Below are 25,369 nucleotides of genomic sequence, written 5' to 3' on the forward strand. Positions count from 1 at the left end.
ATCGTTTTTCAGACAATATGAAGCAAAGCGAAAAATGCACACCTTTTGACCTCGTGATTTTGTGTCTAACATTATTTGGGAAATATGCCCTAAAATATAGGTACATGGATGTTTATTGCCATGTTGTTTGCCTTCCAGAAAAAGAAACCATGCGAAGGGCAACAATACGCTCCCTTCGTTACTGCCTGGGATGGAAGAGCCACGGCACGCCCATCTGGTGGGAGACTGTGTAGTCATTGAAAAGACTGACTATTGTGGAAAGATCTCCAAGATACAGTAACTGAAAAAACCAAGGCCCAGAACAATCCGCTGAGTAGGACCACATTTTGTAGAGGGGAGAGGGAAGTAGTCAATCTAAGCTCCCGTTTATAAATGCAACAGGAACACTTTTCGAGAACACACAGCAACCCACGAGAGGGCTTCCTCTGGGGAGGGGATGGAATTGAGACATCTTTATTCTACAAACTTTCAAATTGAATTTTTTATGTTTATGTGTTACCTGTGTAAATAAACCCAATATTTTTTAAAGTGTATTAATGTATCAAAAGCAAGGAAAGTGAAAAAGAAGAAATAAAACAAAAAAGCAAATATCTATTTGCTATCACAAGAAAAGCAAGCAGCCATGAAGACAAGGATCCTCAGACCGGAGTGGATGTTTTTGAACACAGCTCTCGCCTGTTTTCAAGACACACCCCCTCAAAGACAGGACTCGAAAGTTGAAAATACTGGGATGGAAAAGATATACTTAGACAAATGCTAATGACAATAACAACAATAAAATGCAGGTGGTAGTGTTAATATCAGATTAAACAAAATTTAGGGCCGAGAGTATTAAATAGGAGAAAGAAGGATATTTACAACAGCAAAAAATAGCAATCCTTGACGATATAATGATCACAAACCTTTTTAAACTGAACAGCACAGGGCAATCCGTAAGGCAAATCCTTATACATATAAGAGAATTTGATAAAACCGAAATCCCAGTTGGCAAATTCAACACACTTGTCTCCTATTTGGCAGATCACTTAATAAAATAAATATTTGCAAGGAGTCATGGAGCTGGCCCGGTACAAGGCACACAGCAGACATTCGATAAATATTTGTGAATGAATGAGAGAAATTATGTAAGAGCTGACGGTTATCACTCCATTTTACAGATGAGAAAGCAGAGGCATGGAGAAGGTTGAGAATTCATGTAAAGGTAGTAAGTAGCTGAGCTGGGGTTTGAACTCAGACTGTCTCACTGTAGAATCAGGCCTGCTGTCCTCTTCTGTCTGCTGCCTCTGGAAACAACTTACATAAAACAATAATTAACAAGTGAGACTATACAGGTGACTATGTATATTTGTAAGTGTATAACATATAATATAACATAACATGTATGTAATACATAAAGAGAGATGATCCTTTCTTGCTTTCTTCTCTTATTCCTAGGGAATTTATATATAAAAGTGGATCTACTTAGCTACAGGGAAAACTTCAAAGAAATTCCAGAGTAGGAATTTACATTTCCTGCCGCAATACAATAAAATTAAAAGTCAGCTATAAAAAGGTAACAAAGAATCAAAACTCTTGATTACGAGCAATCCCTGCCCACTACACAATAATTAGACAATGCAGATGTGGGCGATGAATGACAATCGCACCTGCATCATTCAAGAGATGCTCGAGGGTCCAGCGTGAGTGGTGGGCAGAGGGAAATTGCTGTGTTAGCGCTTTCTGCTACACAAGGGGGTCCTCAGGGTGCGGTCCCCGGATCACCACCATCGGCATCACCTGGGATGGCAGGAAGACAAACTCACAGATCTCTCCCAGGACCTACTGAATCAAAACCTTTGGGTTTCACAAGCTCTGCAGTGATGCTGGGGCGCGAGAAAGTTTGAGAACCGCTGCTCTCACCACTGTGGGCTCCTCTGGATACACAGAAAATTCAGGGGAAGGAGCCAAGGGGTGGAACAAGGAGAAAGGCAGGACCCAGAGGCTCAGCTGAGGCAGGGTACGGCCGCACCTCTCCAGGCCTGTTGTCACCCCCGGGTGATGGTGGGTCCGGCAGTGGCTTGATGCCTTTCCAGCAGTGACACCGGGTCCTTCACACTTGGCCGGGCCAGGGCATTGGGCCAGGGGATCTTAGTCGGAGGTCCCTCTTCCACGAGTGGAGGGCTTGCCTGGAGGGGGAGTGGGCAGGCACCAAAGCTGAAGGGGAGGCAGTAGTCGCCCACCTGCTGCAGGACCAGGAGGCCCTTGGGATGTGGGGAGACTGGGGCAGCATCTGCCCGGGGCTCCCCCAGGCTCAGGACAGGGCTGCTGGTGGCAGGAGGAGCAGGACTGAACAGAGGGGACTTGGGGATCTGGCCTATGGTCGGGGGGAGCTCCACATAGCCCTCAAACTCTGGCTTCATGGGGGCCGGGGCTCCAAGGGGCCCACCAGCCAGTCCAGGACAGACGCTGTGGTTCTGGTCTGAGGGGAGCCCCAGACGGGGAGCCTGGGAGACAGATGGGGCCCTTGCGGGTGGGGTGAAGGTCAGGTCGGCCGTGGTGACATAACCAAAGGCCACGCTGCTGTCTGCAGGACCCCCAGAGGCAGTGGGCAGAGCTGCGGGGCTGTCCTTTGGACCCTGACCGCCCACCATCAGCCCAGGTGCGGGAGGGACGGGGTCTGCCCGGGACTCCAGGGAGGGGCTCCCCTCAGCCCTAGGGCTCGGCTTCTTCTCCAAATCCTGGGCCCGGCCCTGTCCCATCGCCTGGGACAGCGGGACCAGCTGCACCTGCCCGCCTGCAGGCAGACACAGGTACTCCAGGGATCCTGAAGGCAGCGGCCTCTGCTTCATGTCCATCTGTGGGGCCACCAGCAGGCCCATCATGTCAGGCAGGGAGCGGCTGTGGGGTGGCCCCAGGTAGGGAACACTGAAGTCGAAGCCAGAAACCCGGCTCTCAGGCCTGCCCGAGGGGGCAGCCAGGCCCAGCTGGGGGCTGCAGGGCCGCTCGGCTGGCAGGTCTGAGGGGGCCAGAGTCGTGTCAGGCTCAGATGGTGAGTCCTGGGCATCTTTAGGGTCCTTTGTGGTGACAGGTGACACCTCGCTGTGCCCACAGTCTATGGGGGACACCCTGTGGGGAGAACAGGTGAAGAGATGTGGGGACCACCCTGAGCAGATACCTCAGGCCCAGTACAGGCTCGGGGTGGGGGCAGACACCCTGGCTCACAGGGAGCACAGGGCAGGGCGAGGACAGGGGCAGGCCCAGAGGGGATGCTGGACATCCCTTCAGTGTCCCCGTCGACCCCGCCTGCCAGCTCCTGTGCTCCTGCTCAGGGTGTCCTCTGCCATGGTGACCCTCGCACCCTCTGCTCCTTGACAGCCCCAGCGTCAGGGCCCCGGGCACTGCGAGCCTGTGTTTGCTCGGTCATTCCCTCCTTCCTGCTTCCCTGGCATGTAGTCACCTCTCCTGAGGGTCAGTGGTGAGCTGGGGGCAGCATGCTGATGCCATGAGGGTCGGCATCCCCTCGGCCACCCCCAGAGGTCAAGGCAGGAGGGCAGGGAGAAGCCATCTGCTCCAGTCTCCCGCCCCGGGTCAAGTCTGAGGTCCCTCCCTGACCCGGGAATCAGGAGGTTCTTCCCGCTGTCCAGCTGGGGCGCCTCTTGCTGTCGTGCACACCAGCCTCCAAGGATCTCTCCTCAGGGGCCACAGGCGCGAGGCTGCCTCCTCTGAGCCCTCGATGTGCATGATGGTGTCCCCCTTCCCCTCCAGGGATCCCACGCCCAGACACTCACCTCTCCAGCTCAGGGAAGCGGCCGCCCCACGGCCCCTGGGGTGGGGAGCTCCTGCTGCTGAGGGTCCACGTGCTGTCTGGGAGACGCAGCCCGGCACTCCCGTTCTGGGAAGAGAAAGGACATTGGTGTCTGTGGCTGTGGGGGCCTTTGAGAAACCAACGGTGGGGGGAGGGCCAGGGGGTGACAGAGGCCTCAGTGAGCCCCCAGGCATGGGAGGAATCTCAGCCTGGTCAGGCCCAGCCTGGGCCTGTGACACCAGGAAGGGGAGGCCAGAGAGGACTGGGACTTCCCTGGGTCCTCTGCATCCAAGGCGGGGGCCCCAGTTCCCTCGAGTCTGCTGATCTGGGTGATGCTGCCTCCACGCTCACCCTTCATTTCCCCACACTGGCCAGGGCCCCTCCAGGGGCAGAGCCGGCCACGCCTTCCTGACCGGAGGGCCACTTCACCCTCGCGTGGATGCCCACCCCGAGGTCATCGCAGCCACATATGGTGGCCCCAGCCTCACTGCCCAGCCCACTGCCCTTCCTGCAGGGCTCCTGTCTCCAGCCTCACATACCTTCTGCCTGCAGCGGCCTTTCCCACCTGGCACCACCCCGGACCCTCAGAGCTCAGCCCTGACATCCTGTCCTCCAGGAAGCCACGTGCCTCCACGACCCCGCCCATCCCCAGTAGAACTAGCTGCTCCCTGAGCCCACCCTGCACTCCTGTTGTCCCCGTGTACTCAGCTCTCCCCTGGTCCTTGGGAGCCCCGGGGGCAGGGCCCTTGGGCATCTGCAGGGCCCAGGACGGCAGGGATGAACCGGCAGGTGCTTGCCCGGCTCTTGCAGCTTCCCCGCCCCTTCCCTGGCTGCCCAGGCCCCAGCCCTCAAGCCCACAGGCAGGGGAGGAGGACCTGGCCTGGGGCAGGGGCCAGGTGCAGAGGAGCCCCGCCCACCCAGCCACCCTCCCAGGCAGCTCCTACCTGGAACAGGTGGCTCTTGCTGGGGTTGGGGATTTTCTCCTCCCACTTCTGGTTCAGCCTGGAAAGACAGTGGGGAGGTCACAGCTGCCAGAGGCCTGTGGAGCGCTGGGCCATGCTCATGCTCCCCAAGCTCAGAGGGGAAACTGAGGCTCAGGGAGAGGCTGGGATTTGTCCATGGCCCTCAGGGAGTGGATGGCAGGGCAGGGACAGGAGGGAGCCGGCTGTGGGTGCCTGGCAGCCCCTGGGGACCTGGGGACTGCACCCCCATCATGGAGTCCCCTTACCTGTAGCCATAGACACCGCAGAAGCGCAGGGCTGGGAGCAAGACGAGGGTGGCGAAGACCATGATGAGTGCCAGGACCCACACGGACAGCTCTTCCGGGCGGGAAGTGGGGAAAAGGAGCGTTAGCATCTCGGGAGGGAGAGGCTGGAGGCTCAGGAGGTGGATGCTCAGGGCCCTAACCCGGTCTGTGCAGGCTCAGGGGTCCCAAAGCTCAGGGCTTCAGGGGGGTGCAAAAGGGGCAGGAGGACGGACACAAACAAGAAGAGGGTGTTGGTTTGCACCCCGCGCAACGTTCAAGTGCTGGGGAGGACACCGTGGGGAGAGCCTTTCCAGTAGCAGGATGTGCTGTGGGGAGGACAATAACTGCAGCCTATGACAATCATGGAGGACTTCCCCGGCTCTCCTTCCCCGGGGCCCGATGTCCAGCCCTCCTTTCCTCTTGACTGTGGCCCTCTCCCTGGGGCTCCTCCCATGTTCGGGCTGCCTGGGACTGGGGTGCTTGCTCCCCACCTCCTCCATCCTCTCCTCAGCCACCTCGGGGACCTAGTCCTGCCTTGTCTCCGGGTGGCCCCTGTGGGGAAATGTGAGGGAGAAACAAAAGCAGCCAGAGCAGGGAAGTGGGGAAGATGAAGAAATCAGACCGGAACCTCTGGTCCCAGGCCTCAGTCTGCGGCTCCTGCTGTTTGCTGCCATGGCAACAGGAACTCAGGCTGAGAGGTCACTGGGTCAGTGGCTGCCATAACAGCGAATGAAACTGTGGGCCATATTATTAGAGGGCTAAGGTCTGGTCTGAGGGAGGAGTGATGGGGAAACCTGCTCTTCTCTGCCTCTCAGGACCTCACCTGAAGCCTGTGTTGCTCACCAGGCGTCCCTTTCCAATGACTAGTGACAGGTGGTAGGGAAGGATGCTTGGGTGGGGCCGGGTCACATCTCTGTGTCCGTATCACTCCTGTCCTCTGCCCAGCTGGGCTGCACCAGGGGTGGGGGGGAGAGGTGGCCGGGGAGACCTACCCCACTCAGTGCCCCAGGAGCGCTCCTCACTCCACTCGCTCCAGATCCCATTGTAGCTCCCGGGGGTGGGCTTGACCCTCACTCTCGCCTGGTACTTGGTGGAGGGCTCCAGCCATGGCAGGGACATGCTGTGGGCGTTCTGGAGCGACGCTGTCTTGCTGTCCTGTGGGTGCAGGTGTGTGAGCAGGCAGGCCGAGGTGAGGCAGGTGCCCAGCAGCCCGCCCCTCCTGTCCCAGCACCCCAGCCTGCCTGCCAGGTGCCAGTCCCCAGCTGGAGCCACATCCCCAGGTCACTCCCACCGTGGAGGACCAGCCCAGCCCCACGGGGGACAGCACTGTCCAGGACCGGGCTGCATCTCCCGCAACGCACCCTGTGACACGTGACAACACTGAGGCCCAGAAACCCCGAGGAGTCACACGTCCACCCACCTGGAGACCCCTCAACCTCCCAGCTCCTCCGGGGCAGCCTGCACCCACTTGGCCTCCCCAGGAAGCGATGCAGGATGCCTGGACTCTGGGCTCTGAGAACGGGGCTCAGGAGCCCAGGCCCACTCCCAGCTCCACCACTGACCCACCCCTCCTGGCCTCAGTTTCCCACTTTCAGACTAAATGGCTGGGGCTGGCTGCCAGGTTTCTGATCTGGGCTCTGTGGAGCCCCAGGTTGTGGACACAGCCCCAAGGGCTGCCTGGGGGTGGGGGCAGGAGACGGAGCCCCGGCCGGGGCCCTGCCTGACTCCACAGAAGCTGCTCTGCTCTACCAGCTGCACGTCTGAGTCCAGGTGAGATTCCTCTGAAGAACTGTCCCCTTTATGACTTTGGCAAACCCTTCATGCAGCTGTCCCTCCGCCCTCCCCACCCTGGCGTCTATGCCCCCTTTGCAATTCTGAGTTGGCTGTGTTAGTTTTGGCCAAGTCACATGACCTCCGGGAGCCTCAGTTCCTTCACCAAGGGATGGGACGGTGACCTGCTGACCACCTGGGGTCATGACACCAAGTCCCAGTGGCTTCCTCTTGCGGGTCACCTGCTGGGAGCCAGGCACCTGGCAGGTGTCGCCCTCCTGTGTGTTGTCTCCCAGCCCCTTCCCCACACCAGCCCCTCCCGGGGCCCAGGCCCTCACCTCCCATGAGGCTGTGTCTTTCTTGTACTGGACCTGGAAGGTGTGGCCTATGTGTTTGTACATCATTTCCTCCGCTTTCCAGAGCAGGACATAGCCGTCTTTGCTCCTGGTCACGTTGAGTGTCGGGGGCGCCATCTGGACTGGAGGGAGGGACACTTTTAGGGAAGATTATTCCTAATATCCCTCCGATCGAACATTCCTTGTCTTCCATGCTGGTCACTGGTGACTCCTCCACTGGCCCAGGACCCTGGTCCCACCTGTCTCGGGGTCTCTGTGCCCCGAGTGGGGCATCAGCATCTTTCCTCGGCTGGGCAGCCCTACCCCGGGAGGTGCTGAGGTAAACTACTGTCTGTTGGGCAGTGGCGCCGTGGCTGGGTTCCTGGTTACTCGTGCTGGTGGAAGTCCCAAGTTTGGCCCTCTTGGGCCTTTTACTCTGAATTAACCTGGCGGATTTGGAGTCATCGCTCTGAGAGCGTCTCTCCCAGACACTTGCCTTTACGCCACCTTCAAAAGGAGAGAAGGCCGAGCGCCTGGCCCCGGAAAGGACCTCTCTCCCCCATGACTCCAGCCTGTCCTTGCTGCTGCCCACGTGGGTTTGCTGGGCACAGAACGGGCGCCTGTCCTCCTGAGATGGGATGCAGTGCAGACTCTCAGGAGGGAACTCAGAGGCACTCACTGAGGACACGTGTCCCCTCATTAGTCCTGGACACAGGTCAGGCTTTTCGGGTGGCCCTGTGTCCACTCCCCCTCAGGGTGCCCCTCAGGACGTGCCATGATGAGAGGTTGTGGAAGCTGAACAGCAGCCCCTACGGAATCCGGGTCCTGCCCCCGGAGCTTGTTACCTTACACAGCAAAATGGACCTTGTGATGGGGACATCATCCTGGATTATCCAGGTGGGCCCTCAACGTAATCACAGGGGTTCTGATCAGAGGAACGCAGGAGGGAGGTCTGACTACAAAGAGAAGGCAGAGAGGCAGAAGCAGGAAGAGATTTGAAGATGCCACCGTGTCATCAGTGCTGTCGAGTCCATTCCGCTCCCACTGACCCTGTGGACAGCAGAGCAGAACCCTGCCCGGTCTTTCTGCGCCATCCTCTCAGCCTCCTGCACTGTATCAGATGGTGCTCCGCTGCCACTCACAGGGTTTTCACGGCCAATTTTTTGGAAGTGGGGGCCAGGTCCTTCTTCCTAGTCTGTCTTAGTCTGGAAGCTCTGCTGAAACCTGTCCACCATGGGTGGCCCTGCTGGTATTTGAAATACTGGTGGCATAGCTTTCAGCATCACAGCAACACACAGCCGCCACAGTATGACCACCGACAGACGGGTGGTGTGGTCCCGACCGGAAATGAACCCGGGCCGTGGTGGTGAGCGCTGAATTCTAACCACTCGACACCAGGGCCAGCTAGTGCAGCTCTAGAAGCTGGAAAAGGCCCAGAAATGGATTCTGCCCCAGGGCCCCCGAGGGCGTGCAGGCCTCCAGCACCTTGACTTTAGCCCAGTGAGACCAACTGTCGTCTTCTTGCCTCCAGGACTGTCAGAGAAAGTGTGTGTTGTTTAAGCCACTATGTTTGTGGTCATTTGTTGCAGCAAGAACCGGAAACTAACACAGAAGCGGAAGATTCTAGCCAGGGCTCTGCACTTGCTATGTGACTTCATCCAGTTGCCTCCCATCTCTGAGCCTCAGCTTCCTCCACTGTGAAACAAAGACCACGGTCACCATTGCTCTGCTGCCTCCCCTCAAGTCAGGTGTGAGGGTCACGGGAGAGAAGGGCGAATGTGAGTGGGCTAAGAGTGGGCTTTCTGCCCACTGACCAGCGGGCTGTCACGGGGACTGCTGGGCTCAGAGGGGAAGGAGCTTGTGCACCGGGTCCGACAGGACAGAGCGGCCTTCCTCTGCAGGGCTGGCCTCATTCGTCTCAGGTCGGAGCTCTCTCAGGCTTCAGGCCGTGCAGAAACAGAAAGACTTCCAGTTCTTTGCAGCAGGAAATGCTCCAGGATTTTTCTGGAAGGGTGAGGGGTGGCCAGGCAGGATCTCCGAATGGAGAAGGAGGCAGCCTCCAGAGTCAGACCTGGGCTCCAAGGCTGATCGCCTTCTTTCTTGTGTGACTGGAGCCCCCGTTTACGGGGACAGACACCGGGCATTAGCGAGGCCGCCAATCTAGGGGCGACCCGGAGACTCCAGCCTGGGTCTGTCCGGCAGACCCGCTGCCTGACCCAGTGCCCAGAGGCTCGGCCCTCACAATTAAAAGGACACAGCACGGAACACTCTGTAACATTAAAGTGCGACGCAAGTGTGAGAGCTCTCTTCTCTTTGGGGCCTTCAACGGACGGCAGAGACAATAAGAACGATAATAATAATATCATATTTACCTACATTGTTATTTTTTATCCGCGTTTTCCTTCAAAGGCCTCAAGAAGGAGAAACGCCTTCCTTCCATCCCCCTCGTCCCCACCGCCAGCCTCACCCCTTCCTCCCCACCCCCATCCCAGGAAGACCCACGGCAGGTAGAGGAGCGAGGGAGGACCCTGGAGGAAGAGGGGGACAAAGGACAGAGAGCAGACAGCAGATGGGGGAAGGCCTGTACTTTCTGGAATGTTTGGACATTGGTCAACACACTTTGAGGGCCTGCTGTCTGTCTTGCGCTGCTAACGTGGGCACAGGAAGAAAGCAGTAACCAGAGCAAGCCCCTGCCCTCAGGAAGTGGACACACTGGATAAACGCGTGTTGGGTGGTGGTAAGTCCTGTGGGAAAGGGAAGTGAGACAAGAGGGTGCATCATGATTTCCAGGTGGGAGAGCTGTGTTGAATACGATTTTCCAAGAAGGCTTCACAGAGACTGCGATATTGGACAAAAGCCTGAAGGAGATAAGGAAGGAAGTCCTGATGACCTGAGAGAACAAAGCTTCCCAGCAGAGGAAACAACAGTTGCAAAGGCCCTGAGGCAGGAGGGTGCAAGAGATTGTCACCAACACAGAGGAGGCCCTGGGGCCGGGACAGGGGAGGAGGTCTGTGACAGGGACTTCGGCTGCTGCTCTGTGCAGGATGGAAGGATTTGGAAGTTTTCGGGTAGAGGAGGGGCACAATTTGATAATGTGTTAAGAGAGTCCCACAGGCTGCTGGATTGGGAAGACGCTGAAGGGAAGGCTAGGAGGTAAGAGGGGGGGCTGGGAGGAGCCAGGGGTGAGGATCCGGGATCCAGAGAGATGGTGGCTTGTACCAAGGCGAGGTGGTAAACAGATGGGCCTATTCTAGGTGCATTTCAAAGGTACAGATGGCAGAATTTGCTGGTGGACTGGACGTGGCATTTGAGAGAAAGCTGTGATCCCAAGGTCTCTGGCTTGGACAAGTGAAAAACAGACTCATCATTTAGAGAGATGGTGGGGAAAGCGGAACAGCAGATGGGACGGACAAGGGAGCGTCCACCTTGGAGCATAGGAGGGGTGGAATGACCACAGACATCTGAGGGGTGACGTGCAGAGGGTAATTAGGACCAAGTCGGGGGGCTAAGAGGTCCAGACACTGCAGGCTGAGAAGAGAACACAGAGCAGAAGTAATGGGGGGAGTATTTTCAGAATTGTTCTGGCATGTTATCAACTGCATCACTTACGTATTTTCTGAGAACTTCAAATAACGATTAGAATGACTTCAGTTTGCATTGCTGGACTGCATTGTGTTAAAAGCGACGCACGTGGAGACTGGGCCGTGAGGAGCCCTGAGTTTACTTGGGTTACACAATAAGACAGAGCTGTCCCAAGACCCTCGCACAGAAGGCTGGGGGCAAACTCACTGTTCTCTGAGCTCTTGATAAATTTCTCTTCCTCCTTTGGCCGAACAGAGACGAGGTACTGGCTGTGGGTCCTGGGGTCGGGCACGGGGATCTGGCATCGGTGCAGGATGTAGGGGCTGCCGGGCTGGTCCTGCAGCACTGGGGAGCACTGCTTCTCCCTGAGGACCACAGCAGAGGTGAGGATGGGGGGAGGCGGGGACCACGGGGGAGACGAGACCTCGGGATGAGCTGAGGCTGCTGCTGGGGCCCCTAAACCCAGGAGGAGGCCTGGAGAGGGCACAGCCAGAGGAGGGGAGGGGACGGAGGAGGGGGCACTCACCCCGCATCAGGGCTGGACCTGTAGAAGAGGGCGAAGGAGACCGAGCTGGCCACCTCGGTCCTCACTTCCCAGGAGCAGCTGAGCGCGGCGGCCCCATCGAAGAAGCACTGGAGGTCCCGGGGCTGGGCCTCGTCCCCTGGGAGGGGAGACAGTCCCTCACTCACTCCCTCCTTCGCTCATGCCCGGCTCTCAGCGGCCACCATGAGACTCATCGCAGAGAGACCACGGGCCGTGGGGCCAAAGAGCCCAGGGCTTAAACGTCAGCCTGAACCTGCCGGCCGGGTGAGCACAGATCAGAGAGAATTCCGTGGACCTCCATACGCCTGTGTGAACGGGAGAGCGTCCACGTTCCAGGGTAGGGGTGTCACACAGCAACGCTGGTGTGTCTGCACGCGGTACAGCTCGCAGGACAACAGAGCTGCTCGCAAGGCCACTGTCACTATTATTGGGATTGTTCCCCGTCAGAACGTGTGCGGCACCCTGGGGCCCAGCAGTGAGTAAGCTGCAGCTGCCGCCTCTGCAGGGTCACTGTGCGGATGGGGCCCGAGGAGAGTGACTCTAGACAGGTGGCACAGGAGGTCCGTGGAATCGCACAGTGTGGACCCCCTGACCCCTTCTGTCCGGGAGCTGTAATGAGCCCCTCCCCGCAGAGGGGCATTCACCCCAGCTCGACTCTGTTACCCGGCCAGGAGTCCCAGCAGACTTCCAGGCTCCACTGGCTGATTCACGGTATGTTCCAGAAGGCAATGCTCCCCCCTTCCTAAATTGTGCAGGTCTCCTCCACCATGAAGCCTTCCTTGGTTTCCAGACTGTAAGCTCCATGGGGACAAGGATGCTGCCCTGCTGCTCGGTGCTCTCTTGGCAAATGTAGATGCCCAGTGGTGGGACATCAGTGAATGAATGGATTCTCTTCCCTAACTATGCTTTGCTCCTCCAACTTCCCTTCATCCGGGCTGTACCTCATCCTTTCCCTCCAGGGTGAATCTTCACACTGCTTCATGGGCTCACTCATCCAGCCTGGCTCTCACTTCCCACCCTGGACCCATACCCTCGTAGCCCTCGCCTCTCCGGGCTTCCTCACTCATCGGACCATGGGACGCTCCCTCACTGGCTCCCACACTACCCTCTGGAGCAGGGTTGGGTAAATCACGGCCGAGGGACAAATCTGGCCCACAGCTTGTTGTGTGGCCTGAAGCTGAGGATGGATTTTTACATTTTGTCACAATTCTTTTTATCAGAAAAATATCTTGCCACGCGTCAAAACTAAATGAAATTCAAAATTGTGTGCAAACTAAAGTTTTATCAGAACACAGCTGACACGTTTACGTGTTTTCTACAGCTGCTCTCACGTTACAACGGCAGAGTTGAGGATTTGCAGCTGAGACCATCTGGCTGCAAAGCCTAAATTTCTTCCGATCCAGCACCATGCAGAAGTTAGCTGATCTCTGGAGAGAGGGTGACCTCTAACCTCTTTGCAGGGCACAGAAGCATCTCCCCTCTCCTTCCTCCCGCTGTCCAGACTTCTTGACCCTGATGCTCCCGGGACACAGTTATTACCGCTTTTCCAACCTGCCTTACCCTCCAGGCTCTCCCAGCCTTCGCACCCTCCGTTTCCTCTGCCGGGAGCGCTCTTCCTGCTCTCTCCTCCCCCCACCCTTCAGATCTCCCTGGGAAGCTCTTCATCTGCAAAGCCCGTCCTGAGCCCCCAAGGGCTCCTTGCCCCCCGCCCTTCAGCACGCGGCACACACCCGCCTTCAGTGAGCCATCACTCAAGAGGACACCTGGTGCTTCTGGCCTCTCCAGCCTGTACCTGAGCTCCAGCTGGAGCGTCCTCTTTCTCACCATCCAACACACATTTTGAGACATTGTTTGAAATGAACGCACCACGGCCTCGCCCGTCCCCTCTTCTAGGGAACAGCTTCGTGCTGCCGGGATGAAGAAAGGCCGGAAACAGCGGCCGAGCCCCCTCCCCTCTGACACCTGCAAGGACAGCAGGGTGGCCCAGGGTTGGTGACCTCGGGCGCTAAATTAAGACCTTCCTGGGTTTGAATCTCAGCTCTGCCACCAGCCGCTGAGAGGCTGTGGGTGTTCACTTCCCTCCCTCCGTCTCATCACCAGTCAAATAGCAACAACAATAGCAACTAATCTGGTATTGTTTTGAGGGTTCCGTGAGAACCAGCAGTGTCTCCTAAAGGCCAGGAACGTATGTGGTTTTGACCGTGTCAACACATGTGGTTTTTGCCGTGTCAACGTAACTTTTATATGACTCGTCTTTTTAATTTAGCCTCATTCTAAGAAATTGTTACCTTGCATGCACCAGTTTGAAGAGTCGGTTATATTTCTTTCTAATTTATTGTCAAATAAAATCTAATTATATAAAATGATCGCCGACACCCACTCAAGACCATTGGCTTTCATGGGCCGCTGTACACACGTGGCGCACACATTGGGGCCACTCAGCGAGGGCCACCAGGTGGTGACCTCCGTCTCTGCAGTGCAGGAAGCGCTTGGCACGTCTGACCCATCGCTGTCAGGACTGCCCAGTGGGGGCACTCTGGAAAAGTCATGTCGTCCCTCTGGGTCTCAAGTGCCTCATCTATACAATGGGTTGTTGTAGAGACTGGATGAAATCATGTTAATGGGAGAGTTTTCAGGATATAGTTTATGACTGCATAGGAAGGAATGTTCTGGAAGGGACGCCTTCAGTGCTGGCAGGCAGTGTCCTGGCAGGCGGTGGAGCAGCCAGGGTGAGGTGAGGCAGGCGCCTCTGACCAGGACCCTCACGCTGTACCTGCTCCAACGCCCCCATCACAAGGAGACCACCTACTCTTCCCCCAGGAGACCAAACCCAACCCCGAGCCAGGGTCTCCACCCCTGGAAGACGCTCGCTCCCTGGCCCGCCTCCTGCCATCCAGCCACCCGTAGGGCCCACAGTCCACACAGGGACCACCCCTGGCCAGGGCCCCCAGGCCTCACCATGCTGGGCCAGATTGATGTTGAGCTGGGCTCCCAGAGGCCTGTCTGGTCGGAATGAGAAGTAGTCTCTGTCAGCAAGGGCGAAAAACTTGTAGGGAATGACGCAACTTCTGGGCACACAGCTGAGACAAGAGTCATCTAACCAGGACGTGTCATCACTGAGACGGCAGGCCACTGGCTGTGGGGGGTCCCTGCCAGGAGAGGACACGGGTCAGCCTCAAGTGAAGAAGAATCAGTCGTTCACAGACGTTACTGAGTGTTACCACGTGCGAGAGTTTGTCCAGGGCCAGTGACCAAAACACGCAGAAATCCCTGCCCCCGGAGCCACATCCTGGTGGAGGGAGACACACGGGACATGTGAATAAAATATGTCATGTTTCAAACAGAGAAGACCTAACGTCAACAGCACCGCGGGGAAGGGGGGGCTAGGGTGCAACTTGAAATGGGGGGGTCAGGGAGGGCGGCGTGAGCAGGCGGCATGAGCCCTGGAGCATCCCACGGTGTAGGGTCGGGTACCGGGCTGAGCCAGCAAAAGAGCTCCGGAGGCTGGAGAGGCACGGGGCCCACCTGGGATGGGACGGTCCTACAGGTCGAGTGGAGAACACTGGGCTCACCTGTGCCAGGTGAGGCTGACGGGTCAAGTAAAGAAGACAGAGAATGACCTTCAGGTTCAGCCACACGAGGTCACAGGTGATCTTGACAGAGAAGCTGGCTGCCAGTGTGGGGGTGACATCCTTAATCAGAGTGGGCTCAGGGGAGGTACATGGGAGAAGGTAGTGTAGTGTTGATGCAAAGGGAAGCAGAGGACAGGCCCGGCCAGAGGAGGGGGTCAAGAGGCACTAGGACCTGCAGCCCTGGGCGGCATCTGTAAGCCAGTCGGGGCCGTGGGCTCAGTGATTGGAGATGATCCCAGGGGAAGGCCCATCCACCACACAGTGAGAGTGGGCACCAGGGTGGCAGCAATGTCCTTGAGCAGCAAGACCAGATGGGACCCCAGCTGAGGCCTCAGAAGGGACAGGGACAGGAAATCCTACAGCCAGATCCAGGGAGGCAGGCCGATATGGGGGGCCCGGTGAACATGGAAGGAGCCCGGGAGCTTCTCCTTTGGGGGTGTCTGTGGTCTCAGGGCAGGAGGAGGGGTCACAGCGGAGGGGGGAAGGTGGAGCAGGGACTCAGGAGAGTGGAGAAGGAGCATGGAGGCTCCCGGGAGAGCAGGAGAGAGAGCTGAGGGGCGATGCTGGGGGTTTGAGGAGCCGGCTCTGGGGGCTGCCCTGTGACGCTGGCTGTTTAATGGTCTCTGTTATGGTGAGCGAGACTCTCCCCAAACCCGGAATGGTGTGAGGATCCCTCCCACACAGCATGTGCCCAGGAGACCACGTGAGGAGAGAGGAGCAGACCCACACCCTGGAGGTGGCCGGGCCTCGGGGAGACACAGAGCCCACCCGCAGGCCAGACACAGGGCACTGGTCCCGCTCGGCCTCTCGCCCACCGTGTGGCCGGGGGAGGGACCTCACCTCCAGGGCCTCAGCCTCCTCCTCTGTGAACCGGGCGGCACATCCCGGCCCTGCCTGCCTCACAGTGACAGTGGATTGAGACACGCTCCGTGGGGCGGTTTTGTTAATTTGTGATGAAATGAGACTGTCACCATCACCATCATCAACCGCATTAGTGTAGACGGCTTTTCCGGGAAACCCCGACATCAGACACCAGCACCTGGGCCTGGCAGGCCGCCCGCCGGAGGAGGAGCTCCCAGGCGGTGCCTCCCCTCCTCTGTTCTCTGCCCCCCACCCAGCACAGCCCCACGTGGTGGGGCCCCTCCCTGCCCCCGGGCCCCCGGGGTGTCGCTCACTCGTTCAGCCTGCGGTGCAGAGTCACGTTGAGGAACCGCGGGGCGTCCCGCGCGTCCGCCCACCTGCAGACGATGCGGCTGGTGTAGTCGTTGTGGCAGCTCAGGGTCTGCAGCGGGACGGTCCCTGCCCAGGGGGACACAGGAAGGGGTCACACTTCTCCCCTCCAGGTGTCCTAGCCACCACCCTTCCCTGCCCCTCCCGGGCGCCGGGCACTGGGGGGTCCCCCAGAGTCCTGTCAAGGCTCCCGGCAGCGAGGCAGAGAACCCAGGGGCCCTGGGCGGGGCCGGGGGCTTTGTGTGTGTGAGGGTCCTGATTGCGGACCCTGCTGTCTGGAGAGAAACAGAATATTCTGGTCGATCACAGAGCGTTCCCTGAGCCCCAGCTGCGTCCTGCTCCTGGACCAGGTCTCCGTCCCACCCCAGGACGGGACGTGCGTCAGGCACAGGCCCTGCCCTGACCCTCGGGGCAGCCTGGGAGGAGAGGCACAAAAGCCCCTCTAAGAGGCAGCGTGGCGGAGCCCTTCCCTGACCTCCCCACCCTGGTCTCCTGGCCAGCTGCCGGGCCTGATGGTGGGAGAAGGGACTGTGGCTCCGGCGGTTATCAGAGAAGCCAAGTTCTCTGGGAGCCCCCGGGGAGGAGGGTTCGCGGGCCTCGGGAGCCCAAGGAGCGTCCCAGCTGGGCCTCCAGGCAGGAGGAGGATGCTGGGGCCAAAGCAGGGAGAGACCCCCAGACCAAGGATCCCCCAGGAGCAAAGGCGCAGAGATGGGAGCCGGTCAAGGTCGTCGTCAGAGCAGCAGAGTGTCTGGTGGGGGAGGAGGGGCAGAGAAAAACTGGAACCGCTGGCCTGGAGGTTAGAGGCCTTGAATGCCACACTGAGAAATGTGGGCAGAGAAGGGATGCAAGTGGAGATGGAGTTTACAGGAGGCCAGAGAGGAATGAGCAGGAGTGTGGGAGGAGGAAGAGGGAGACGCCAGGGAAGATCAGAGAGAGAGAAGAAACAGGCAAGGGAGGGCGGAGGGAGGGGGGAGGGAGGGAAAATGGGAGCTGCTGGGGTGTGGGAGCTTCCTCAGGACAGGGGCCCAGCAGCGGGGAGGGGGACAGAGAAGCAGAGGGAGCATTCAGGCTCACCTTGGGCCCCTGCCACGCTGAGCCCCCAGCACAGAGCCAGCAGGGCGACAGGGAGCAGCCGCCGGGTCAGCGCCATGTCTGTGTCAGCTTCAGATGAATAGGGGGCTGGCACCGGTGGGTTCTGGCTGTGGGTGGGGTTGAGGGTCCTCGCTGTCCCGGAGGCCAGGCCTATCTCAGCAGCTCTTGTCCTCCACCCACTGCTGTTCTCCCCCAGGGACTGGAGAAAGAGATGGGACAGGCTGAGGCCCCCACCGTTCTCTTCTGCATGAACATGACTGGGGTGAGGGGGTGAGGGGGTGAAGGCCTTGACGGGAGGGGAGTAGGAGGCCTGGCCCCCGGCCCTGCTGCTGCCCCCGCTGGGACCCTGGATGAGGGCCTCCTCCTGTGGACCCAGGTGGTCCCTTCAGCCGCAGCTTTCTACCAGTCACCCCGGTGTTGGTGTGAGCACTGCGTGTTCGAAGAGTCAGCTGCGGGGTTGACACGTGTTTTGGGTGGGTGGGCTTTGGGGATCCAGCTCCTTCACACGGAGCCTTTCGTCTCCTAGGTCTCGAGGATACACAAGCACAGCCTGGGCCCCACTCAGCCAACACCATGACTCCGTGTGCTTGCTCCCCCTCCCACGTCGCCCGGGCGCTCCCTCTCCCCTGCAGGAGGCTGAGCCGCTGGCCTTCCCTGATCTGTTACAAGCAGAGCAGAGTCAGGCGTCTCAGCTTCTCTTCTTCCTCAAAATTTCTGAAACCTACAAAACTCACACCCGCACCCAGGCTCTGGGACAACCACGTGGGGACCAGCTGCCCCACGAGGGCTCCTATAAACCCTGGGGGAGCTGGAGCTGGTCCCTGACCCAGAGACTCTGTCTGGCTTCCTTCTCCTGGGAGCCTCTGTCGGACAGTGGGAATACTGTCCTTCCCTTACCAGCCAGGTCTGTGATTACATCCCAGTTTTCCAGAATTCGATTAATAATTTCTTGTTTAGCAATACATTTCTTTAAAGGCAGCCCTTTAAGGAAAAACCAGGGAAAGATTAACAAAGAATTCGGCACAGCAGTTATCTCCTGCCTGGGAAAGGTGGTAGGAAGGAGGACGTGATGGAGATGGGGTTTGCAAGGAGGAAGCAGGGTTTCCGGGTACAGAAATTGATAAGTATCTGTCCTCAACGCCCTCCCACCTCTGTCTCTCCATCTTGGCAAACCACAACTTTGTGGCTGACTCCAACCCTCCACTTAGCTGTCCCTGCACAGCCGAAATAAACCACATCAACTGGTCTTGCTTTAAATCCTTGACAGTGATCCAGACGTGTTGCCAGACCCCCCACCCGACGCTGCCCTGGTCCACTTGCTCTTCCCATCTCCCGGGAGGTGGTTTCACACCTGCTCCTCTCCCCTTACACCTCCAGTTCCACTGCACCCATTCTCACTCTCAGCCTCCACCTGCTTTCTCCCTCCCTGGGAAAACTGATCAGAAAGCCCCACAGGCTCTCATCACCAGCATCTGCAGACGTCTCATGACCCACACACTCTGTGCCCTTGCCTGTTGCCACCAATGGACTCTCCATCCTCCTGTCCAAAGCCACCCCCCCAACTACTGCACAGGATCCACCCATGCTTGCCTCCTCAAGGACACGGCTCCAGAAATCCCCCCTCCTTCTCTCTCCGATAGCATCAGTTTGGGCCTCTCTACTGGATTACTTCCATCAGTTTACACCAGTGCTGTAATTTCTTCCATCTTTAAAAAACACTTTTTCTTGGTCCCACTTTCTCCCGCCATCTTGCACCTTATTTCTCTTCCCTTCTTTTCAGTAAACTCCCTCAGAGTTGTCTGCATTCAGCATCCCCAAGCCCCATCCACCCCTTCTGTCTACTCTGACCAGGATCTCGCCCATGCCAACAACCACTTTCTTCCATCCCTACTGGCAACCCGTTGGTCCAAGTCATCATCATATCTCATCTGGAATTGTGGGAAAGCCTCCTAACAGATTTTCCTGTTCCCATCCTCACCTCCCCTCACCATCTATTCACAAGACAGAAGCCATAAACAGATGTCAATCCTCTGATAAAAACTAGGCACTGATTCTCCCATTACAGGGAGCATACAAGCAGAGTCCTTCCAACGGCTTACAAAATCTGCCCCCTATTTCTTCTTTGTCTCCTTTCCTGCTGTTCCCCTCCTAGGTCACTGTGCTCCAGCCCTACTGGCCTCCTGAGCGTTCCTCAAACGCTCCAGGCATGCTCTTCCCTTAGAGTCTTTGCTCTGGCTGTTCCCTCTGACTGGGACATTCTTCCCTTCAATATCCACGTGCCTAATTGCCTCACCTCCTTCAATTCTTTGCTCAGTGAGACATACCTCGACCCTCCTCCTCCCTCCTCCAAACCCTGGTGTTCCTTACCCAGTAGAGCACACATTATTTTCTAACACACTATACAACACTTATTTTTTGTGTTTGTTATTTCTCCCTCTCCGTTAGCTCCATTTCTTTCCATCATCTTTCTCTCCCCCCATGTTCCAGAAGGGCAAACATTTTTTTGTCTTCTCTTTTCACTGATGCATCTCATTACTTAGAACAATTCGCAATGCATATTTGTGGGAGGAATACATTTCTTAACGTGAGTGATGCGTAGCCACGTGTTCATTTTATTATTTTTCTGAAATGGTAACTGTAAGCTTTTGTGCTCTTCTGTATGTACAAAGTAAGATGTATAACTTAAAAAAAATTAGAAAAAAATGAAAGAACTTGCTAACTAATGAGTAGCAAGTAGTTAAACTGTTGAAAACCAGTGATGAAAGGAAAATCTTCAAGGCAGCCAGAGAAAAAAGACATTGCATACATAGTAACAAAAGTAAGGCTGATAGCCGACTTCTCATCAAAATCTATGACAACCACAGGACAATGAAGGAAATATTAAAGGTACTAGTGAAAAAAAAACCCTGCCAACCTAGAATTCTATATCCAGTGAAAATATCTTTTGACAACAAAGGTGAAATGAAGACATTTCAGACAAACCAAGGCTGAGGGAATCATTGCCAACAGACCTACACTATGAGAAATGTTAAAGGAAGCTCTTTAGGATGAGGCAAAATGATTCTAGATGGAAATGTGAATCTACATAAAGAGATAGAGCACCAAAAATGATAAATATGGGTAAATATAAACTATTTTTTCTCCTTTTTAATTTAAAAGATCATTGATTATTTAAAGCAAAAATCACAGCAAGGCATCATAGGGCTTATAATATTATGGAAGTAAAAATGTGACAGCAATAGCTCAGAGGCAAAAGGAGGAAGTGGAAATATTCTGATGTAAATTCTTACATTACATGTGAAATCGTAAAATATAATTTGAAGCTAAACTATGATAAATTATAGCTGCCCATTGAACATGTACAGCAGGGTTTCTCTATTGTGCAGGGCTGTCCTGTGCATTGCAGGATGCTTACTATCATCTGTGACCTCTGCCCACTGGATGCCAGTAGCATTCCATTCTTCTGCCAGTTGTGACAACCAAAAATCTGTCCAGACATTACTAAATGTCCCCTAAGGGGCAAAATCGCTTCAGTTGAGAAATACTATTTTAGAGTAGTTACTAAAAAAAATTTTTTAAATAAAGCAAGCCAATAAAGGAGATAAAATATAACCCTAAAAGAAGTTCAATTAAAGCCAAAGAATGCAAGAAAAGAGGAAGAAAGGAATAAAATACATATAGGACAAGTAGAAGAAAAACAGCAAGATGATAGCCTTAAAAACAACCATAGCTATGACAATTATAAGTGTAAATGGCACAAACACTACAATTAAAAGGCACAGATTATGAGACTGGATATACAGATTTAGACAAACAAGACCCAACAAAATGATGTCTTTAAGAAACCACTTCAAAGTCACAGAAAGGTTAAAAGTACAGTGATAGGAAAAGCTATACCGTGATACTATGCAAATACTGATCATAAGAAAGCTGGTGTGGCTATATTAATATCAACATACAGCAGAACAAAGATTGTTATCTGGGACAAAGATGGACATTTCATAATGCAAAAGGGGTCAGTTCATCAAGAAAACGTAACAAACTAAAATAAGTATGTACTTCACTAGGGAGCTTCAAGGACATGAAGCAAAAATTGAAAAAAGTGAAATGAGAAATAGACAAATCTAGAATTATAGATGGATATTTCTACAGTCCTCTCTCAGTAATTGGTGAAACAGTTGCTAAGAATAGAAAAGACTAAAACAATACTATCAACCAACTGGACCTAATTGACATTTGTGGAATATTCACCAGCAACAACAGAATAAACAATCTTCTCAATTCCACGTGGTCATTCACCAAGATATATTATATTCTATGTCAGGAAACAAGACTAAATAGATTTAAAAGAGTTGAAATCATATATAGTGTCTTCTGTTCAAATTAGAGGTCACTAACAATTATAGATAAATACCTGGAAAATCCCCAAATATTTGGAAAATAGATTTTCCTAAATAAGCCTTGGGTCAAAGAAAAAGTCACAAGAAACATCAGAAATATTTTGAACTGAAAAAAGTGAAAAGGGACTCAGCAGAAACAGTATTTAGAGAAAAATTTTATGCTTTAATTGATTATCTCAGAGAAGAAGAAAGGTATAAAACTGATGATCTAAACTGCCAACTTAAGATGCAAGAAAAAAAGAATAAATTAAACACAAATAAGTAAAAGGAGGAAATAATTAAAATAAGAGAAGTCAATGAAATAGAAAACAAGAATAATTAGAGAAAATTCAAATGCTATTTTCTTTTTTCAATCAATGAAATTTATAAACCTCTAGCTAGGCTAATCAAGAAAAAACAAAAAGAGAGTGAGAAGACGCAAATTACCAGTATCAGGAAAGAAGCAGGCATCACTACAGATTCTACAGACATTAAAGTGATAATAAGAAAATATTACGAGCAACTTTATGCCCATGTTTTTGTCAACTTAGATAAAATGGAAAAAATTCTTAAAAGACACAAATTGTCAAAACTAACTCAAGAAGTATTAGAAATTTTGGATAAGCCTGTATCTGTTTAAAATGTTGACTTTATAATTAAAAACCTTCTCACAAAGAAAATGCCACACCCAGGTGGCTTCACCAATGAGTGCTAATGAATAATACGAATTCTACACAAACTTGGAGGTGGGAACACTTCCCAACTCATTTTATGAGGCCGTTAATACCCTTATAGCAAAGACACTACAAGAAAAAAAATTACAGATCAATATTGCTCATGAATGTAGACATAAAAATCCATGACAAAATATTATCAAGTTGAATCGAACAATATATAAGGAAGATAAGACAATTGGATAATGTGGGGTTTACACCAGATAGGCAAAGTTGGTCTGACATTTGAAAATCAGTCAATGTGATTTAGCACATTAACAGACTAAAGGAGAAAAAGCAAATGATTATCTCAATATACACAGAAAAAGCACTTGACGAAATTCAACACCCATCTATGATACAAGAAAAACGAAACACCTGCCAGTAAAGTAGGAATACGAAAGCATTTATTCAGCCCGATAAAAGACATCTATGAAAAAGCTACAACTGCTTTCCCCCAAAGATCAGTAAGAAGGCAAGAATGTCCACTCTCACCACTGCTATTCAACATTTGCTGGAGGTCTCAGCCAACGCAATCAGTCAAGAAAAAGAAGTAAAATGCATGCCTTTTGGTAAGGAAGAAATAAAACTGCCTCTATTCACAGATGATACTCATGTACACAGAAAACCTTAAGGAACCTACCCAAAAAAGCTATTAGAACCAAGTGAATTTAGCAGAGTTAGAGGGTGCAAGGTCAATATACAATGTTTGGGGGGAAAAGAATGATTGGTGCTCAAGAACAGTCAATGCCCTTGGACAAGGTCATCTGGGCAAGAGACAACCCTGCTTAGCTCCTAAATTGAGCTTACTGAGCCACACTGAGCTTTGAGTCTGAATGGAGCAGATCTCCAGGTACCACCTTCTGCATCCCTCTTCCTCTGCCCCCACACCCCTCATGTGTACTCACGTACCTTCACACACACAAACATACACCTTTAAAGCCGTGTGTCAGGGACTGTCAGGTCTAATACCCTATTCTAAAGATAGGGAGACAGAAGCCCAAAGTGGAGGGGGAACATTCTCACTGTCACATCTCAGTGGCAAACCAGGGGACAGCACAGATATCTGAGTCCAGAGCTCTGTCCTCCACCCCCTAGTTCCAATGCCTGGCTGAGTGGCCAAGCCCTAACCTCCCCAGACCCTGGAGCTCCCCTGCCCACTCAACCCCAGGCCCTCCCTGGCCCTTCCATCCCAGGCTGCCCACGCGGCCCCCGCTCCTCGCCCCACCCGTAGCCTGCCCCCGAAAGCTGGGCCATACCTCTCTGCGCTGGACAGACCAGCCTGCTGCTGGAGTCTCCCGGGAGCAGAGTGCCTCTCACGCTTCCTATTTATGCTGACGTCGTTAGGAAATGGAGGGGCAGAAAGAGGAAGCGACGCTGGCCCAGGCCTGTTTCTGTGCAAGTGACTCTTCACAAGATTGCCCAGCTTCCCAGAATCGTGGACAGCAAGATAGCCACTTTTTTCTAAGCCTCACTGACTTTGTAATGTTGTGCTTGTACCCCACTTTGTCTCCCTGTGAACTCCTACGCACCCTCTAACTGCCAGCTCAATGCAAAGTTCCTCCATGCAGCCTTCCCGGACGCCCCCAGGGGGATGCAGGGGGAGGTGGCTGCAATGACCAGAGCAGGTGAGAGTCCAGAGCCAGACGGACCTGGGCTGGACTCCCCCTCCCCTACTGCTCGCAGCGTGAGTGCTATGGACTGAATTGTGTCTCCCCAAAATTCACATGTTGAAACCCTAACCGCTAGTGCAACTGTGTTGGAGACAGGGCCTTATGGAGATAAGATTAAACGAGGTCATAAAGCTGGGGTCCTGATGCAATAGAATAAGCGTCCTTATAAGAAGAGGCATCAGAACGTCCTTTCTCTCTCAAGGTCTCTCACTCTCTCTCCACTGTGAGCCGACACGGTGAGAAGGCGGCCAGCCATCTACATGCCAAGAAGAGAGCTCTCACCAGGAATGGAATTGGCTGGCACCTTGATGTGGGACTTCTGGCCCCAGGACCATGAGACAGGTGGTCTGTTGTCTGAGCCCCCCCGTCTGTGGTATGTCGTTACGGCAGCCCAAGCAGACTGACACGGCGACCCTATGCAAACGCCCACCTGTAACTGCTCCGAGCCCCAGCATCTTCACCTGTTACTTGAAGATGCTCATCTACAAACCTCAAAGGGGTTTTGAAGGGATCAGAGGAGATGATGCCCGGCACGCGCTAATCCTCAATTGGCGTGAACTGAAAGTGCTTTTATCCCCCTTAGTTCCTCTTTTCCCCTGCACCTTCCCACACTGTCCTATGGTCCAGTTTCCATGTCTGCCCTCCAACCTGGCTAACGGCTCTTTCTTTGATTGTCCACACCTGGCCTGGCACAGAGGTGCCACCTGGGACTGCGTGTGGAATGAATAATCGAACAAGTGAACAAATGAATGAATAAACGAATGAGTGACTCCTTGAGGACAGTGACTCCGGAGCTCATGCCTTCTCCCTTCTCTCTCTGGTTCTGTCCAGCCGGGCACAGGACCGGGCACACCAATGGGGGAGCCTCACTTGGTGATACAAGCTGGGTGCAGTGTGTAGACCACAGGGATGGGCAAGGAGTTCTGATGCTCAGAATTCCTACACTGGTATCCCGTCTTTTCCTGCCTTTTTCCTGGGATGGGAGAAGGGCAGAGAGGAGGGGAGGGAAAGAGTGGGAAACCGTTGGCAATCTCTCCTGTTGGTTCTTTGATTACCTCCTGCCAGCGAAGGTACACCTGGCCAGGAAGACTGTCGAGTACCCTTCCCTTGGCGGGGAATCTTGGCTCGAGGACAGGAGTAGGGGGTCAGCCTGGTGCTCGAGGCACACACGAGGCCTCCTCCGGGATCCAGCGCTCTCTCTGGCACTCCTGCACGTGTGTGGTCACCGTCCCGGCACGGAGAGGTCATTCAGAGGTCCAGTGCAGGACGCAATGGGTCTGAGCTGAATCCTGTCCCCAGCCTTCTTCCTCTCAAAGTGCTCCCACTCAGCTTCCTGGAACCGCTTTGCTGTGCTGGGGACCCAGGAAAGTGCCAGGCACAGGGCTGGCC

General features: G+C 54.4%; 1 protein-coding gene across 7 annotated transcripts; it reads right to left on the minus strand.

The window, feature by feature from the left end:
• Window positions 1-571: 571 nt before the first annotated feature.
• On the minus strand, window positions 572-23,659 carry LOC100069576 (cytokine receptor common subunit beta). 7 transcript variants are annotated; one of them, XR_011433705.1, is made up of 15 exons: window positions 23,567-23,652; window positions 17,198-17,414; window positions 16,069-16,192; window positions 14,220-14,410; window positions 13,128-13,223; window positions 11,244-11,379; window positions 10,925-11,082; window positions 7,139-7,278; window positions 6,023-6,185; window positions 5,013-5,103; window positions 4,729-4,786; window positions 3,768-3,871; window positions 2,009-3,105; window positions 1,647-1,776; window positions 889-1,293 (listed from the first exon to the last, which is right to left on the minus strand). XR_011433705.1 is itself a non-coding variant. In XM_070254445.1 (14 exons), the coding sequence occupies exons 2-13, from the start codon at window positions 17,271-17,273 to the stop codon at window positions 2,025-2,027; spliced, it is 2,418 nt and encodes an 805-aa protein (XP_070110546.1). In that variant the 5' UTR covers window positions 17,274-17,414; window positions 23,567-23,652; the 3' UTR covers window positions 889-1,776; window positions 2,009-2,024. The 7 variants fall into 7 exon arrangements, 5 of the variants coding, with proteins under 5 accessions (XP_070110546.1, XP_070110549.1, XP_070110545.1 ...); XR_011433707.1 differs by lacking the exon at window positions 13,128-13,223 and having other exon boundaries at window positions 572-1,293; XM_070254445.1 differs by having other exon boundaries at window positions 889-1,776.
• Window positions 23,660-25,369: the final 1,710 nt, after the last annotated feature.

Source organism: Equus caballus, chromosome 28 (genome assembly GCF_041296265.1).
Source record: "Equus caballus isolate H_3958 breed thoroughbred chromosome 28, TB-T2T, whole genome shotgun sequence".
Taxonomy (NCBI): Eukaryota; Metazoa; Chordata; class Mammalia; order Perissodactyla; family Equidae; genus Equus; species Equus caballus.

Excerpts from the sequence above, each read along its gene's own strand:
- LOC100069576 (XM_070254445.1), bottom strand. The coding sequence starts at position 17,273 with ATGGCGCTGACCCGGCGGCTGCTCCCTGTCGCCCTGCTGGCTCTGTGC. Across the intron at positions 7,279-10,924 it reads TATCAAGAGCTCAGAGAACA|TCCAGATGGCGCCCCCGACA; the intron begins GTGAGTTTGCCC and ends CCCTCCCTCCAG. Across the intron at positions 4,787-5,012 it reads TGCGGTGTCTATGGCTACAG|GCTGAACCAGAAGTGGGAGG; the intron begins GTAAGGGGACTC and ends CTGTCTTTCCAG.